Source organism: Pan troglodytes, chromosome 2 (assembly GCF_028858775.2).
Source record: "Pan troglodytes isolate AG18354 chromosome 2, NHGRI_mPanTro3-v2.0_pri, whole genome shotgun sequence".
Lineage (NCBI taxonomy): Eukaryota > Metazoa > Chordata > Mammalia > Primates > Hominidae > Pan > Pan troglodytes.
This window is the reverse complement of record NC_086015.1, coordinates 158,785,246-158,801,015: the sequence shown is the minus strand read 5'-3', so window position 1 is coordinate 158,801,015 and position 15,770 is coordinate 158,785,246. Positions and strand designations below refer to the sequence as shown.

At 41.3% G+C, this 15,770-nt stretch overlaps 1 protein-coding gene across 14 annotated transcripts in view; it reads left to right on the top strand.

Annotated features, from left to right (window-relative positions):
* PLCH1 (phospholipase C eta 1) overlaps positions 1 to 15,770 on the top strand; it is a 269,548-nt gene that overhangs the window by 153,522 nt on the left and 100,256 nt on the right. For all 14 annotated transcript variants that reach the window (XM_063807279.1, XM_063807289.1, XM_063807288.1 and 11 more), the window contains one exon: positions 1,749 to 1,994. In XM_063807279.1, coding sequence (XP_063663349.1) covers positions 1,749 to 1,994 — 246 coding nt within the window. The remainder of the gene's footprint in view (positions 1 to 1,748; positions 1,995 to 15,770) is intronic.

Genomic DNA, 15,770 nt, shown 5'->3' with positions numbered 1-15,770 from the left:
AAAGGTGAGGGACATTATAAAGCTAATGGGCTTTAAAATGTATTGTCATATTCTGAACACTATTAAGTGATTAATGAATTAACAACACCATTTAAATTTATCAAGTAAAGTCGTTTTGATGTGACTCCTACTTAGACCTTCTTTCCCCCACACTATGTTAGTCAGCTTTCCCTAGAGAAACACAATCAATAGGATAGATAGATAGATAGATAGATAGATACATAGATGTATGAGGGAGGACTTAGTAGAATTGGCTCATGTGGTTATGAAGGCCAAGAAGTCACATGATAGGCCATCTGCAAGCTGGAGAACCAGGGAAGCTGGTGGTGTAGCTCAGTTTGAGTCCAAAGGCCTGAGAAGCAGGGGAGATGATGGTATAATTCCAAGTCCAAGGTTGAAGGCCTGAGAACCTGGGGCCACTGATGCAAGTCCCAGAGTACAAAGGTGGCAGAACCTTGGGCTGAGCATAGGCTCATTTCCCTGTGAGTCATGTGGGAAATGAGTTGATACCAGAAGAAAATTGGGACTCTGCCATTAAGGCAGAAGTGAGGGGTAGATGGTGTATATAAATAATCAATAGGTTATACAAACTTCTGATTCCTACTGAAAAATAAACAAGCACACAGACCAAAAACAATTTATTAGTCTGAAATTATCCTTCTTGCCCTGTGCTTCAGTGATCCAAACCTTCATATTTGCTCTGCTAACTAAATAATGCTGATCTCTGTGATTCCAGCCACTCCACAATCTAGCCATTGTCTACCTTTCCAGTTTTATCTCCCATTATTCTCCCTGTTGAGCTTTCCAGTCCACCATAAGCGGCCTGCTCAGCATCCCTGGAATGGGCCTTATCTTTCTATATCTGTTTCTGCCTCTCCTCAGGTGTCATCTTGTTCCTCTCCACTTCTCCAAGCTCTGCTCTGCCTTCACCATCTTAGCCCTATGGCATTTTCTCTAGGAATGCCAGTTCCATGTAGCTCAGCTATTTGATTGTCAGAAATTCTTTTTCCTTTCAGTTTTCTAACTATCTTCTTATGCATGTTGCAAAACACCAAAGTACACTCTAGGTCTTTGCATATTTTCTACAAATATGTAAACTACAAATTTGACATAGTCATTGCCACCTTTTCTACCAGTCTTTTTGCTTCAATTGACATATCTATTTTTTTTTTTTACTACAAATTTCAACACGTCCTGAATTATTGCCTTAGGAGAATGTTGTCAAGACAGCTCAGGCAGCACAAGTGTTATGTAGAGAAGGTTTCTAGTGGGAAAAAACAGGGCCTGGGTTTCACATTTAACCTGAAACCACAACTTGCAGGCAATGAATTTTTTCATACTTACTTATTTATTTTTTTTGGAGATGGAATCTTGCTCTGTCACCCAGGCTGTAGTGCAGTGGCACGATCTTGGCTCACTGCAACCTCCGCCTCCCAGGTTCGAGCAATTCTCCTGCCTCAGCCTCCTGAGTAGCTAGGACTACAGGCACCCGCCACCGTGCCCGGCCAATTTTTTTTGTATTTTAGCAGAGACGGGGTTTCACCATGTTGCCCAGGCTGGTCTCGAACTCCTGAGCTCAGGCAATCTGTCCACCTTGATCTCCCAAACTGCTAGGATTACAAGTGTGAGCACCCAGCCTCATACTTATTTTTTATATTTAAAATGATTTTGCTTTTCTTGTTTCTTAGTGCATGTAAAGAAGTATCTTTGCCTGCTGTATAACTGTGTGTATCTCATTTTCCTCACAGTACTTATTGATTCCATTTACAAAGTGACTGAGGGCCGGCAGTCTGAAATATTCCACAGACAAGCTGAGGGGAACTTCGACCCCAGCTGCTGCTTCACCATCTACCATGGCAACCACATGGAGTCCCTGGACCTCATCACCTCCAACCCCGAGGAGGCCCGCACCTGGATCACAGGCCTCAAGTACCTGATGGCTGGCATCGGTGATGAAGACTCCCTTGCCAAAAGGCAGAGGACCCATGACCAATATCCTTTCTAGAACTTTATTTTCAGCTCTCTCTTGCTCTCTGTGTATGCGTGTGTGCATTTGTGAAGTAAGGATTAGACTATGTTTTAATTTTTCCCATAATTTTCCTTTCTCTTTCTTTACCCCTCACACCATCTTCTCCCCTCCTGACTCTCACTCCAAATAAATGAATGCATGAAATGTATGGACACTTAAGCTTGTATGAACTCAGGAGCAAAATTCTTTGAAGAGACCGAATCTAGCTCCACAATCAGAGGTCTCCAAATACAGCCTCAAGTTTCCTAAGAGAGGGAAAGTGCCCATTAAGTATCATTGCCTCTTTTAAATCATAGGCGTATTCATTAACTGTAACTGGGAAAACACTGATTTGGATTAGAGAAAATCCTACTTTGTTATAAAGTCAGTTTAGTTTGACAAATACTTTGTGAGTTGCGATTAGATACTGGGCACTGAGCTCCTTCCTGCTTTTTCTCTTTCTAACTTACAGTTTGGAAATTGAACTGATTGATACCAAAGGGGAAGTTATTTTTTACTTACTAATATTTACCCTCTCTTAATTGCTTGAGAAACTGGAATCTAAGTCTCATTCTTGATTAAACCCATGCTTGTGGTCCTGCAGTGCTGACAAGATAAATGATTAATGGAGTTGGTCTGCAGGCATCCTTCTTGCTGGGATTGACTGGGCATATAGCAAGGCCTTTCTGGCCTCAGTTTCCTTATCTGTAAAGTGAGGGTATAAGGCTAGTTGACTCCTTTGATTCCCTTCTTCACCTTTTGAATGGCCTTAAAATACAGGTGTCTCTGTCCTGGTAGGGAGTAGTGCTACTCCCTTGCCATCATTAGAATGTGTGCCCTAATTTTTTTCCCAGGGGCTGGTGATATATTTGTGATGCTCTAGCTATAATCCTTCACCCAGAGTATTGCTGGAAAAGAATGGAAATAATTCAGCTTATGAAAGGATCTTGACAGTGTGAAAAGTCTGAGTTGATGAGCCATGATGTTTTCATCAATATTCACAGCATGCAGATAAAGGCAACTGGGATTTAGAAATGAACAAAACACAAACAGGATTTAACTTTCTGTGCTTAAATCTGTTGGTTTGATTTCTAACTCTTTAACATTTGGTAAAAAACAACCAACCAAAAATACTGAATGTTTTCTGGTACAAGTATCAGAAACCGTACTAACAGTGCCTTAAACAATAAAGAATATTCATTTTCTCATAAACAAGAGACCTGAGATGGGGCAGTTCCAGGGTCAGCTATTCACTGGTTCAGTGAAGTCATCAGAGACCCAGGTCCTGCCATTCTCACCGTGTTGGCTTCGTCTTGCAGCCGACTGCCCTTTGGTCAGAGAGAACTGCTGCAGCTTTAGGCAGTATCTCTAAACACAGCCCTAAATAGAGGTAGTAGAGTTTCTTCTCACAATTTTTTTTTTTTTTTTGGAGATGGAGTCTTGCTCTGTCGTCCAGGCTGGAGTGCAGTGGCACAATCTCGGCTCACTGCAACCTCTGCCTCCTGGGTTCAAGCAATTCTCCTGCCTCAGCCTCCTGAGTAGCTGGGATTACAGGTGCCTGCCACCATGCCCCGCTAATTTTTTTTTTTTTTTTTGTATTTTTAGTAGAGCAGCATTTCACCCTGTTAGCCAGGATGGTCTTGATCTCCTGACCTCGTGATCTGCTCACCTCGGCCTCCCAAAGTGCTGGGATTTCAGGCTTAAGCCACCAGGCTTGGCCACGAATCTTTTTTTTTTTTTTAAAAGAGAAAAGAAAAACTTCCCAGAAATCCCCCAAAAGACAACTTCTCATCATTTCCCAAAATTACTATTGCTGCCTCATTCCTAAACCAATCTCTTGCAGGAGAAATTAACTGACATAATTAAACTTTGATCTCTGTCTTTTTTTCACTCTTAAAAACTGAAGACTTAGGCTGGGTGCATGGCTCCTGGCTGGAATCACAGCACTTTAGGAGGCTGAGGGGGAAGGATCACTTGAGGCCAGGAGTTTGAGACCAGTCTAGGCAAAATAGTGAGACCCCATCTTTACAAACAACTAAAAAGTTTAGCCAGGTGTGGTGACACATGCCTGTAGTGCCGGCTACTCAGGAGGCTGAGGTGGGAAGATTGCCTAAGCCCAGGAGTTGGAGGCAGCGGTGAGCTACCAAGACCCTGTCTCAAAAACAAAAAACTAACAAAAAAACCCTGAAGATTCTAAAGAGCTTTTGTTTATGTGGGACCTATTTATTGATACTTGTCATATTAGAGATTAAATGTGAGACATAAAAATGTGTTTATTTATAATAATAAACTCTGTTGCATGTTAATATTTTTATAACAAGTATTTTTTCAAAGCAAAACATGTTAGAAAAACAGTATTGCTTCACCGTTTTACAAATCTCTTTAATGTCTGGCAATAGAACACATGGGTTCTCTTATCTGCTTCTGCATTCAGTCTGTTGCGATACGTTGTTTTGATTGAAGTACACGAAGAAAATCTGGCCTCACACAGACATGTAGTTGGAAAAGGGGGGAACCTCATGTTTATGGGGACCTCCAGGACTATACTTTGAGGACAGTTGTATCAAACCAAGATTTACACCCCCGCCCCCATCCAGTTCCCACTCATCATTAAAGTACATGGCTTTTGGGTACCTGAACAAAATCAAGGTTGTGTAGCAAGAAGAAGGAAGAACAGTGGCCATGGGGAAGCAACCAAATCCAGAAGCTTCTAGCCTCATCCAGTTAACTAGGACAAGTTCACAGCATTCCATAGCTGCAAGTCACTTATAGAAGTCTCTCTCATAATCCTTGAAAGAGATGAGTTAGAGATGGGCATAAATCATCTTTTTGCTTTGTTGGTTAAAAGTTTTTTGAACCTGATTGTCCACGTTTACTGGCACTTGAAAGTTTTCATAGTCTATGGGATCCGTATTCTGAAAATATACTGTCCGGAAAGCAGGTGTACTGTGGCACTACACAGAGAAACAATTTTATAAGAAATATAGAAGCAGTTGATTTTTGTGTCAGTGATGGAATAAAAGGGAAATAAATTGATGAATAGTAAAGAGAAAGCTGAAGTGAAAAATGAGAAAGGTTATTTTGAGTCAGGGAATCATTTTCATACATATTTGTCAGAATTTAATAGGGTTTTAGATAGTATTTTTTTGTTTGTTTGTTTGTTTGAGGCGGAGTCTCGCTCTGTCACCCAGGCTGGAGTGCAGTGGTGTGATCTTGGCTCACTGCAAGCTCCGCCTCCTGGGTTCACGCCATTCTCCTGCCTCAGGCTCCTGAGTAGCTGGGACTACAGGTGCCCGCCACCACGCCCGGCTAATTTTTTGTATTTTTTGTATTTTTTTTTTTTTTTGAGATGGAGTCTGGCTCTGTCGTCCAGGCTGGAGTGCAGTGGCAGGATCTCGGCTCACTGCAAGCTCCCCCTCATCTGTTCACGCCATTCTCCTGCCTCTGGCTCCCGAGTAGCTGGGACTACAGGCGCCCGCCACCACGCCCGGCTAATTTTTTGTATTTTTAGTAGGGACGGGGTTTCACCGTGTTAGCCAGGATGGTCTCCATCTCCTGACCTCGTGATCCTCCCGCCTCGGCCTCCCAAAGTGTTGGGATTACAGGCGTGAGCCACCGCGCCTGGCCTAGATAGTATCTTAATAATGGGATTACATCCTTAATTTGATAAACATTTAACTACATTAATGAAGAGAACAGATTTGGGACGTTCATTATTAGTTTTCACTTAGGACTGAAAATTTCAACTGTGAATGAAAAATGAGAATAATGAAATTAAATGGCTGCATGAGAAAATCCATCCAGTCTAGAGCGTAACTTATTTCTGCAGTATGGCCATGCTGAGTGATGGCCATGATGCAGTACTCATACTTACTAGAAGAAATCCAGTGTCATTAGGGATCAGACCCTGGTGCTGCACTGCCTGCGGTCCAGCCCCCACTCTGCCTGTGCTATGCAAATTTGGATGAATTACTTATGTTCTTTTGCCTTCAAGTCTTTTATCTGCAACATGGTGATGATGATAATGATAGTGTCTGCCATATAGAGGTGTGTTAAGATCAATTGATTATATATAGTCCTTAGAACACTGCCTAGCACTTAATAAGCACTTTACAAGTAATAGGTACTGCTGTCATTGCTAAAAAGAGGTAAAGAGTGGCAAATCTTTAGCTTTCCTATTCAGATAAATGAAAGTCTGAATACTCAGCAGATCTGTATGCAAAGATGATGGTTCTGGCACTTAGGCTCAGCATTTTTCTCTATCAGACCATTCTCCTTCATGTTTTCCCCACCTTATCTCTTGACCCCATGAGGGAAATTATTACTTCCAGAAGGCTTTAGGCCACCTGTTATGTATGTTATAAATCCAGACCTTATTCTTCCCCCCTCAAACTACTGGGCAAATCTGGCCCACTCCCAATCCAGGAGGATTTTTGCGTGGACTCCTGAGCTAAGAATGGGTTTTAAATGGTTAAAAAAAATCAAAAGAAAAACATTTTGTGACCTGTGAAAATTACTTGAAATTAGAATTTCAGGGTTCTGAAATTTTAATAAAGGTTTTATTGGAATTTCTGAAATTCCAATAAAGGTTTATTGGAACACAACCATGTTCATTCATTTATATCTGTATGGCTGCTTTCTCATAACAGTGACAGAGTGGAATAGTTGCAGCTGAGAGCAAATGTCCTGCAAAACTTAAAATATTCACTATCAGGCCCTTTACAGAAAAGTTTGCCCTCCCCTGTACTAGATAGGATCATTCAATGCTTTGCATGCTCCTACAGTCTCTTGATAGAAAATCCTAGATCATTACTTCGCATTCAGTCTCACCCAGATTTTCTCTGAGGAATGACTGTTTCTCTTTTTAAAATTATTATAGTGTGGCTATAAATTATTAATTCAGGGCTTTATTGGACACTCATATCTTAATTATGAAGAACATCTTTAAGATATCAGGACATTTTTACCTGGAGTTGTATACTATGTGGACCGTTACTGGAAAGAATGGTTTTTTCATTTATGGAATCTTAGAGTTGGAAGGGATTTCAAGGTTAAAAGTTGTGCTCCTTGATATTGTAGGTGAAGAAATGGAGGCTCCAGGAGGTGATATGAGTAACCCACTGTCACAAGGCCAAGTAAGCAGTAGAATTAGGACTACTATACATTTCTTGGTTTGATTCTGCCTCTGTTTTTACTTTACCAGTTCCCTAAACCAATAATCAAGGCCGATTTCCGTGTTGGTGCTAAAGGCTTTGCAGACAGACACAGGCTTATCCTAAATGTTTGTATCTGTGGAATACACACATGCTTAGGGTTTGGCTGTCCCTGCCTCTTCTCTGGAGAAGACTTTGAGAGGCTTCCATAAAGAATTATATTTGATAAAGAATTATAGAGTAAAAGGATAAAAATATTACTGCCGTCAGACTCCTTTTGTCACTTCTTTGAACTCCAGCCATGTACTTTGTGGGGCATAGAGTAGTGTCCATAGTTGAAAGCCCGAAGTGCGTGCTGCGTGCCTTGAAAACAGAAGAAAATGAGACTCAGGCACTTATTAGTGATTGGGCCAAATGTTTCACCCTTTTGGTTCTTCGGTTATTTTCCCCCCAGATCTGGACCTCCCTTAACTTCCAGGGGTCATATAAAATGAGGTCCTGACAAGTCTGTAAGGAAAAATTGAACTAGAAAGAGCTGGGCTAGTTATTTTAAAAGTTTTAAAGGGAAAAAATATGAAATAAGGTATTTACAAAATATGAAGTAAAGCGATCTGAAAATATCCTCTACTTAATTTTAGAAGACATAATACCTTACCTTTCTAGTTGTTTTTACTTTCTGAGGTATAATCTTCTACAGTCATAATTTGAATCACATAGAAATGGAAATATGCTGTACCCTCTCCTCTGAAATACATTCATTCTCCCATTTCTTGGTTTTTAAAACTATACCTTTAGCTTACTTTGATTCTCTGGTTTCTTTCTATCTATCACCTTATTCTTTTCCTCTCCATTACCCTTCAATATTGAAGTTTAATTGGTTTTCTAAATATGCACGCAGTACTTGCCTTTTGTAACCTATCCCTCAACAACTATGAATCATCCATTTGAAAAAATCCTTTGCTAAAAGTTAACTGGGAATTTTCAATTCCTGTGTTACCATTTCATCTGCATTCTCACTATGTAAAGCAACCCAAGGCTCCTCCCACTGAGGATCTTTTAAAATTTCAGTTCACATGATGTAAACCTTTTGTATCTACACTCATCTTCTTCTTTTTTTTTTTTTATTATACTTTAAGTTTTAGGGTACATGTGCACATTGTGCAGGTTAGTTACATATGTATACATGTGCCATGCTGGTGCGCTGCACCCACTAACTCGTCATCTAGCATTAGGTATATCTCCCAATGCTATCCCTCCCCCTTCCCCCCTCCCCACCACAGTCCCCAGAGTATGATATTCCCCTTCCTGTGTCCATGTGATCTCATTGTTCAATTCCCACCTATGAGTGAGAATATGCGGTGTTTGGTTTTTTGTTCTTGCGATAGTTTACTGAGAATGATGGTTTCCAACTTCATCCATGTCCCTACAAAGGATATGAACTCATCATTTTTTATGGCTGCATAGTATTCCATGGTGTATATGTGCCACATTTTCTTAATCCAGTCTATCATTGTTGGACATTTGGGTTGGTTCCAAGTCTTTGCTATTGTGAATAATGTCACAATAAACATACGTGTGCATGTGTCTTTATAGCAGCATGATTTATAGTCATTTGGGTATATACCCAGTAATGGGATGGCTGGGTCAAATGGTATTTCTAGTTCTAGATCCCTGAGGAATCGCCACACTGACTTCCACAATGGTTGAACTAGTTTACAGTCCCACCAACAGTGTAAAAGTGTTCCTATTTCTCCACATCCTCTCCAGCACCTGTTGTTTCCTGACTTTTTAATGATTGCCATTCTAACTGGTGTGAGATGATATCTCATAGTGGTTTTGATTTGCATTTCTCTGATGGCCAGTGATGATGAGCATTTTTTCATGTGTTTTTTGGCTGCATAAATGTCTTCTTTTGAGAAGTGCCTGTTCATGTCCTTCGCCCACTTTTTGATGGGGTTGTTTGTTTTTTTCTTGTAAATTTGTTTGAGTTCACTGTAGATTCTGGATATTAGCCCTTTGTCAGATGAGTAGGTTGCAAAAATTTTCTCCCATGTTGTAGGTTGCCTATTCACTCTGATGGTAGTTTCTTTTGCTGTGCAGAAGCTCTTTAGTTTAATTAGATCCCATTTGTCAATTTTGGCTTTTGTTGCCATTGCTTTTGGTGTTTTGGACATGAAGTCCTTGCCCACGCCTATGTCCTGAATGGTAATGCCTAGGTTTTCTTCTAGGGTTTTTATGGTTTTAGGTCTAACGTTTAAATCTTTAATCCATCTTGAATTGATTTTTGTATAAGGTGTAAGGAAGGGATCCAGTTTCAGCTTTCTACATATGGCTAGCCAGTTTTCCCAGCACCATTTATTAAATAGGGAATCCTTTCCCCATTGCTTGTTTTTCTCAGGTTTGTCAAAGATCAGATAGTTGTAGGTAAGTGGCGTTATTTCTGAGGGCTCTGTTCTGTTCCATTGATCTATATTTCTGTTTTGGTACCAGTACCATGCTGTTTTGGTTACTGTAGCCTTGTAGTATAGTTTGAAGTCAGGTAGTGTGATGCCTCCAGCTTTGTTCTTTTGGCTTAGGATTGACTTGGCGATGCGGGCTCTCTTTTGGTTCCATATGAACTTTGAAGTAGTTTTTTCCAATTCTGTGAAGAAAGTCATTGGTAGCTTGATGGGGATGGCATTGAATCTGTAAATTACCTTGGGCAGTATGGCCATTTTCACGATATTGATTCTTCCTTCCCACGAGCAAGGAATGTTCTTCCATTTGTTTGTATCCTCTTTTATTTCCTTGAGCAGTGGTTTGTAGTTCTCCTTGAAGAGGTGCTTCACATCCCTTGTAAGTTGGATTCCTAGGTATTTTATTCTCTTTGAAGCAATTGTGAATGGGAGTTCACTCATGATTTGGCTCTCTGTTTGTCTGTTGTTGGTGTATAAGAATGCTTGTGATTTTTGTACATTGATTTTGTATCCTGAGACTTTGCTGAAGTTGCTTATCAGCTTAAGGAGATTTTGGGCTGAGACGATGGGGTTTTCTAGATAAACAATCATGTCGTCTGCAAACAGGGACAATTTGACTTCCTCTTTTCCTAATTGAATACCCTTTATTTCCTTCTCCTGCCTGATTGCCCTGGCCAGAACTTCCAACACTATGTTGAATAGGAGCGGTGAGAGAGGGCATCCCTGTCTTGTGCCAGTTTTCAAAGGGAATGCTTCCAGTTTTTGCCCATTCAGTATGATATTGGCTGTGGGTTTGTCATAGATAGCTCTTATTATTTTGAAATATGTCCCATCAATACCTAATTTATTGAGAGTTTTTAGCATGAAGGGTTGTTGAATTTTGTCAAAGGCTTTTTCTGCATCTATTGAGATAATCATGTGGTTTTTGTCTTTGGCTCTGTTTATATGCTGGATTACATTTATTGATTTGCGTATGTTGAACCCGCCTTGCATCCCAGGGATGAAGCCCACTTGATCATGGTGGATAAGCTTTTTGATGTGCTGCTGGATTCGGTTTGCCAGTATTTTATTGAGGATTTTTGCATCAATGTTCATCAAGGATATTGGTCTAAAATTCTCTTTTTTGGTTGTGTCTCTGCCAGGCTTTGGTATCAGAATGATGCTGGCCTCATAAAATGAGTTAGGGAGGATTCCCTCTTTTTCTATTGATTGGAATAGTTTCAGAAGGAATGGTACCAGTTCCTCCTTGTACCTCTGGTAGAATTCGGCTGTGAATCCATCTGGTCCTGGACTCTTTTTGGTTGGTAAACTATTGATTATTGCCACAATTTCAGCTCCTGTTATTGGTCTATTCAGAGATTCAACTTCTTCCTGGTTTAGTCTTGGGAGAGTGTATGTGTCGAGGAATGTATCCATTTCTTCTAGATTTTCTAGTTTATTTGCGTAGAGGTGTTTGTAGTATTCTCTGATGGTAGTTTGTATTTCTGTGGGATCGGTGGTGATATCCCCTTTATCATTTTTTATTGTGTCTATTTGATTCTTCTCTCTTTTTTTCTTTATTAGTCTTGCTAGCGGTCTATCAATTTTGTTGATCCTTTCAAAAAACCAGCTCCTGGATTCATTAATTTTTTGAAGGGTTTTTTGTGTCTCTATTTCCTTCAGTTCTGCTCTGATTTTAGTTATTTCTTGCCTTCTGCTAGCTTTTGAATGTGTTTGCTCTTGCTTTTCTAGTTCTTTTAATTGTGATGTTAGGGTGTCAATTTTGGATCTTTCCTGCTTTCTCTTGTGGGCATTTAGTGCTATAAATTTCCCTCTGCACACTGCTTTGAATGCGTCCCAGAGATTCTGGTATGTTGTGTCTTTGTTCTCATTGGTTTCAAAGAACATCTTTATTTCTGCCTTCATTTCGTTATGTACCCAGCAGTCATTCAGGAGCAGGTTGCTGAGTTTCCATGTAGTTGAGCGGCTTTGAGTGAGATTCTTAATCCTGAGTTCTAGTTTGATTGCACTGTGGTCTGAGAGATAGTTTGTTATAATTTCTGTTCTTTTACATTTGCTGAGGAGAGCTTTACTTCCAAGTATGTGGTCAATTTTGGAATAGGTGTGGTGTGGTGCTGAAAAAAATGTATATTCTGTTGATTTGGGGTGGAGAGTTCTGTAGATGTCTATTAGGTCCGCTTGGTGCAGAGCTGAGTTCAATTCCTGGGTATCCTTGTTGACTTTCTGTCTCGTTGATCTGTCTAATGTTGACAGTGGGGTGTTAAAGTCTCCCATTATTAATGTGTGGGAGTCTAAGTCTCTTTGTAGGTCACTCAGGACTTGCTTTATGAATCTGGGTGCTCCTGTATTGGGTGCATAAATATTTAGGATAGTTAGCTCCTCTTGTTGAATTGATCCCTTTACCATTATGTAATGGCCTTCTTTGTCTCTTTTGATCTTTGTTGGTTTAAAGTCTGTTTTATCAGAGACTAGGATTGCAACCCCTGCCTTTTTTTGTTTTCCATTTGCTTGGTAGATCTTCCTCCATCCTTTTATTTTGAGCCTATGTGTGTCTCTGCACGTGAGATGGGTTTCCTGAATACAGCACACTGATGGGTCTTGACTCTTTATCCACCTTGCCAGTCTGTGTCTTTTAATTGGAGCATTTAGTCCATTTACATTTAAAGTTAATATTGTTATGTGTGAATTTGATCCTGTCATTATGATGTTAGCTGGTGATTTTGCTCATTAGTTGATGCAGTTTCTTCCTAGTCTTGATGGTCTTTACATTTTGGCATGATTTTGCAGCGGCTGGTACCGGTTGTTCCTTTCCATATTTAGCGCTTCCTTCAGGAGCTCTTTTAGGGCAGGCCTGGTGGTGACAAAATCGGTCAGCATTTGCTTGTCTGTAAAGTATTTTATTTCTCCTTCACTTATGAAGCTTAGTTTGGCTGGATATGAAATTCTGGGTTGAAAATTCTTTTCTTTAAGAATGTTGAATATCGGCCCCCACTCTCTTCTGGCTTGTAGGGTTTCTGCCGAGAGATCCGCTGTTAGTCTGATGGGCTTCCCTTTGAGGGTAACCCGACCTTTCTGTCTGGCTGCCCTTAACATTTTTTCCTTCATTTCAACTTTGGTGAATCTGACAATTATGTGTCTTGGAGTTGCTCTTCTCGAGGAGTATCTTTGTGGTGTTCTCTGTATTTCCTGAATCTGAACGTTGGCCTGCCTTGCTAGATTGGGGAAGTTCTCCTGGATAATATCCTGCAGAGTGTTTTCCAACTTGGTTTCATTCTCCGCATCACTTTCAGGTACACCAATCAGACGTAGATTTGGTCTTTTCACATAGTCCCATATTTCTTGGAGGCTTTGCTCATTTCTTTTTATTCTTTTTTCTCTAGACTTCCCTTCTCGCTTCGTTTCATTCATTTCATCTTCCATTGCTGATACCCTTTCTTCCAGTTGATCGCATCGGCTCCTGAGGCTTCTGCATTCTTCACGTAGTTCTCGAGCCTTGGTTTTCAGCTCCATCAGCTCCTTTAAGCACTTCTCTGTATTGGTTATTCTAGTTATACATTCTTCTAAATTTTTTTCAAAGTTTTCAACTTCTTTGCCTTTGGTTTGAATGTCCTCTCATAGCTCAGAGTAATTTGATCGTCTGAAGCCTTCTTCTCTCAGCTCATCAAAATCATTCTCCATCCAGCTTTGCTCCGTTGCTGGTGAGGAACTGTGTTCCTTTGGAGGAGGAGAGGCGCTCTGCATTTTAGAGTTTCCTGTTTTTCTGTTCTGTTTTCTCCCCATCTTTGTGGTTTTATCTACTTTTGGTCTTTGATGATGGTGATGTACAGATGGGTTTTCGGTGTGGATGTCCTTTCTGTTTGTTAGTTTTCCTTCTAACAGACAGGACCCTCAGCTGCAGGTCTGTTGGAATACCCTGCCGTGTGAGGTGTCAGTGTGCCCCTGCTGGGGGGTGCCTCCCAGTTAGGCTGCTCGGGGGTCAGGGGTTAGGGACCCACTTGAGGAGGCAGTCTGCCCGTTCTCAGATCTCCAGCTGCGTGCTGGGAGAACCACTGCTCTCTTCAAAGCTGTCAGACAGGGACATTTAAGTCTGCAGAGGTTACTGCTGTCTTTTTGTTTGTCTGTGCCCTGCCCCCAGAGGTGGAGCCTACAGAGGCAGGCAGGCCTCCTTGAGCTGTGGTGGGCTCCACCCAGTTCGAGCTTCCCGGCTGTTTTGTTTACCTAAGCAAGCCTGGGCAATGGCGGGCGCCCCTCCCCCAGCCTCGCTGCCGCCTTGCAGTTTGATCTCAGACTGCTGTGCTAGCAATCAGCGAGATTCCGAGGGCGTAGGACCCTCCGAGCCAGGTGTGGGATATAGTCTCGTGGTGCGCCGTTTTTTAAGCCGGTCTGAAACGCGCAATATTCGGGTGGGAGTGACCCGAGTTTTCCAGGTGCGTCCGTCACCCTTTTCTTTGACTCGGAAAGGGAACTCCCTGACCCCTTGCGCTTCCCAGGTGAGGCAATGCCTCGCCCTGCTTCGGCTCGCGCACGGTATGCGCACCCACTGTCCTGCGCCCACTGTCTGGCACTCCCTAGTGAGATGAACCCGGTACCTCAGATGGAAATGCAGAAATCACCGTCTTCTGCGTCGCTCACGCTGGGAGCTGTAGACCGGAGCTGTTCCTATTCGGCCATCTTGGCTCCTCCCTCTAAACTCATCTTCTTATTCTCAGTCACTTAATCTCATACCTGAGCTTTGAGGGCACCTCCTAGCACATTATGTTTGTACTTCACATTACCTGTCCGTGATTTAGAAATTTGGGCCAATTAAGTGAGAACCATCAAAGCCAGTAATAGGAAGAGAAGCGTGGTGTAGAGACAGACCTTATGTGTAGAAGAGTGTGCTAAATCAGGTACAAAAGACCTGGGTTGAGACCTGGTTCTCATACTAATTTTTATCAGGTTTCTCTCTCTCCTCTCATTTTATGTCCTTATCTGAACAATGATGAGATTGAATTAGATGGTCTCATTTGCTAAATGTCTGAGTGGGACAGAGAAAAGAGAATTGAAAATATCGTGTACCATGGGGTATTGCGAAGGTAAAAAGATAGTAGGTAAAAGGGCATAGGAGAAGATAAGCCCTATATTTATGATATTTGGGGTTTCATCATAAAGAGATTCTTAAACAGAAAGTGTCAGAGAGATGTAATACTGGGCCATTCCTGCTACATGCCATCTGTATGCCTCATAAACGGAGAACTCTAACCTTGTGAATGAGAACTAATAGGGACACAAGATTTGTGTTATGAACATGGCAGCATAACTGAGAAAAACTGGTCAGAAAATGAAAAGCAAAAAGGGATAACGTTTAAAGTCATATAGAAATATTTATGTTTATGGAGTTTGCTATTGGAGGTGTAAATTAAGGTGTCATTTTCTTGCTAGAGTGAAATTAGAACCAGTAACGTACCTTTTAGTATCCATGAGGTTTTAGTATCCATGAGGATTAGGAGGGTAATTCACTCCTTCCATTTAGGATAGTGATATAGTGTTTTGCAATAATAGATTTGATATTTAATTTGGATAAGATTGAATAAGAATGTTTGAATTAAAGATGCTCAAAATAATTTGGTTTAACTCTCATTTCGCAATGGAGGGAACCACCCCCCGCCCCTTTTTTTCTTTTGAGACGGAGTTTCATTCTTGTCACCCAGGCTGGAGAGCAATCTTGGCTCACTGCAACCTCCACCTCCCGGGTTCAAGCGATTCTCCTGCCTCAGCTTCACAAATTGCTGGGATTACAGGCGCCTGCCACCATGCCTAGCTAATTTTTGTATTTTTAGTAGAGACAGGGTTTCAGCATGTTGGCCAGGCTGGTCTCAAACTCCTGACCTCAGGTGATCCACCTGCCTCACCCTCACAGACTGTTGAGATTATAGGCATGAGCCACTGCACCCAGCCGGGAACCCCCTTACCCCCTTTATGTGTTCCCCTTCCATTCCTGGTTTGTTGTTGTCATTGTTATTGTCATCATTATTAGTAGCTCATCAGAGCCTATGGATTGCAGGGGCTCCTCAAAAGAATTTCTTCTCAAGTTCTGTGTTACTGATAAATGTCCTTGCGAGTATTCTGTGAGAGAGCAGTTTTTAATTTTGATGAGAACACAGGTGTTTTCTT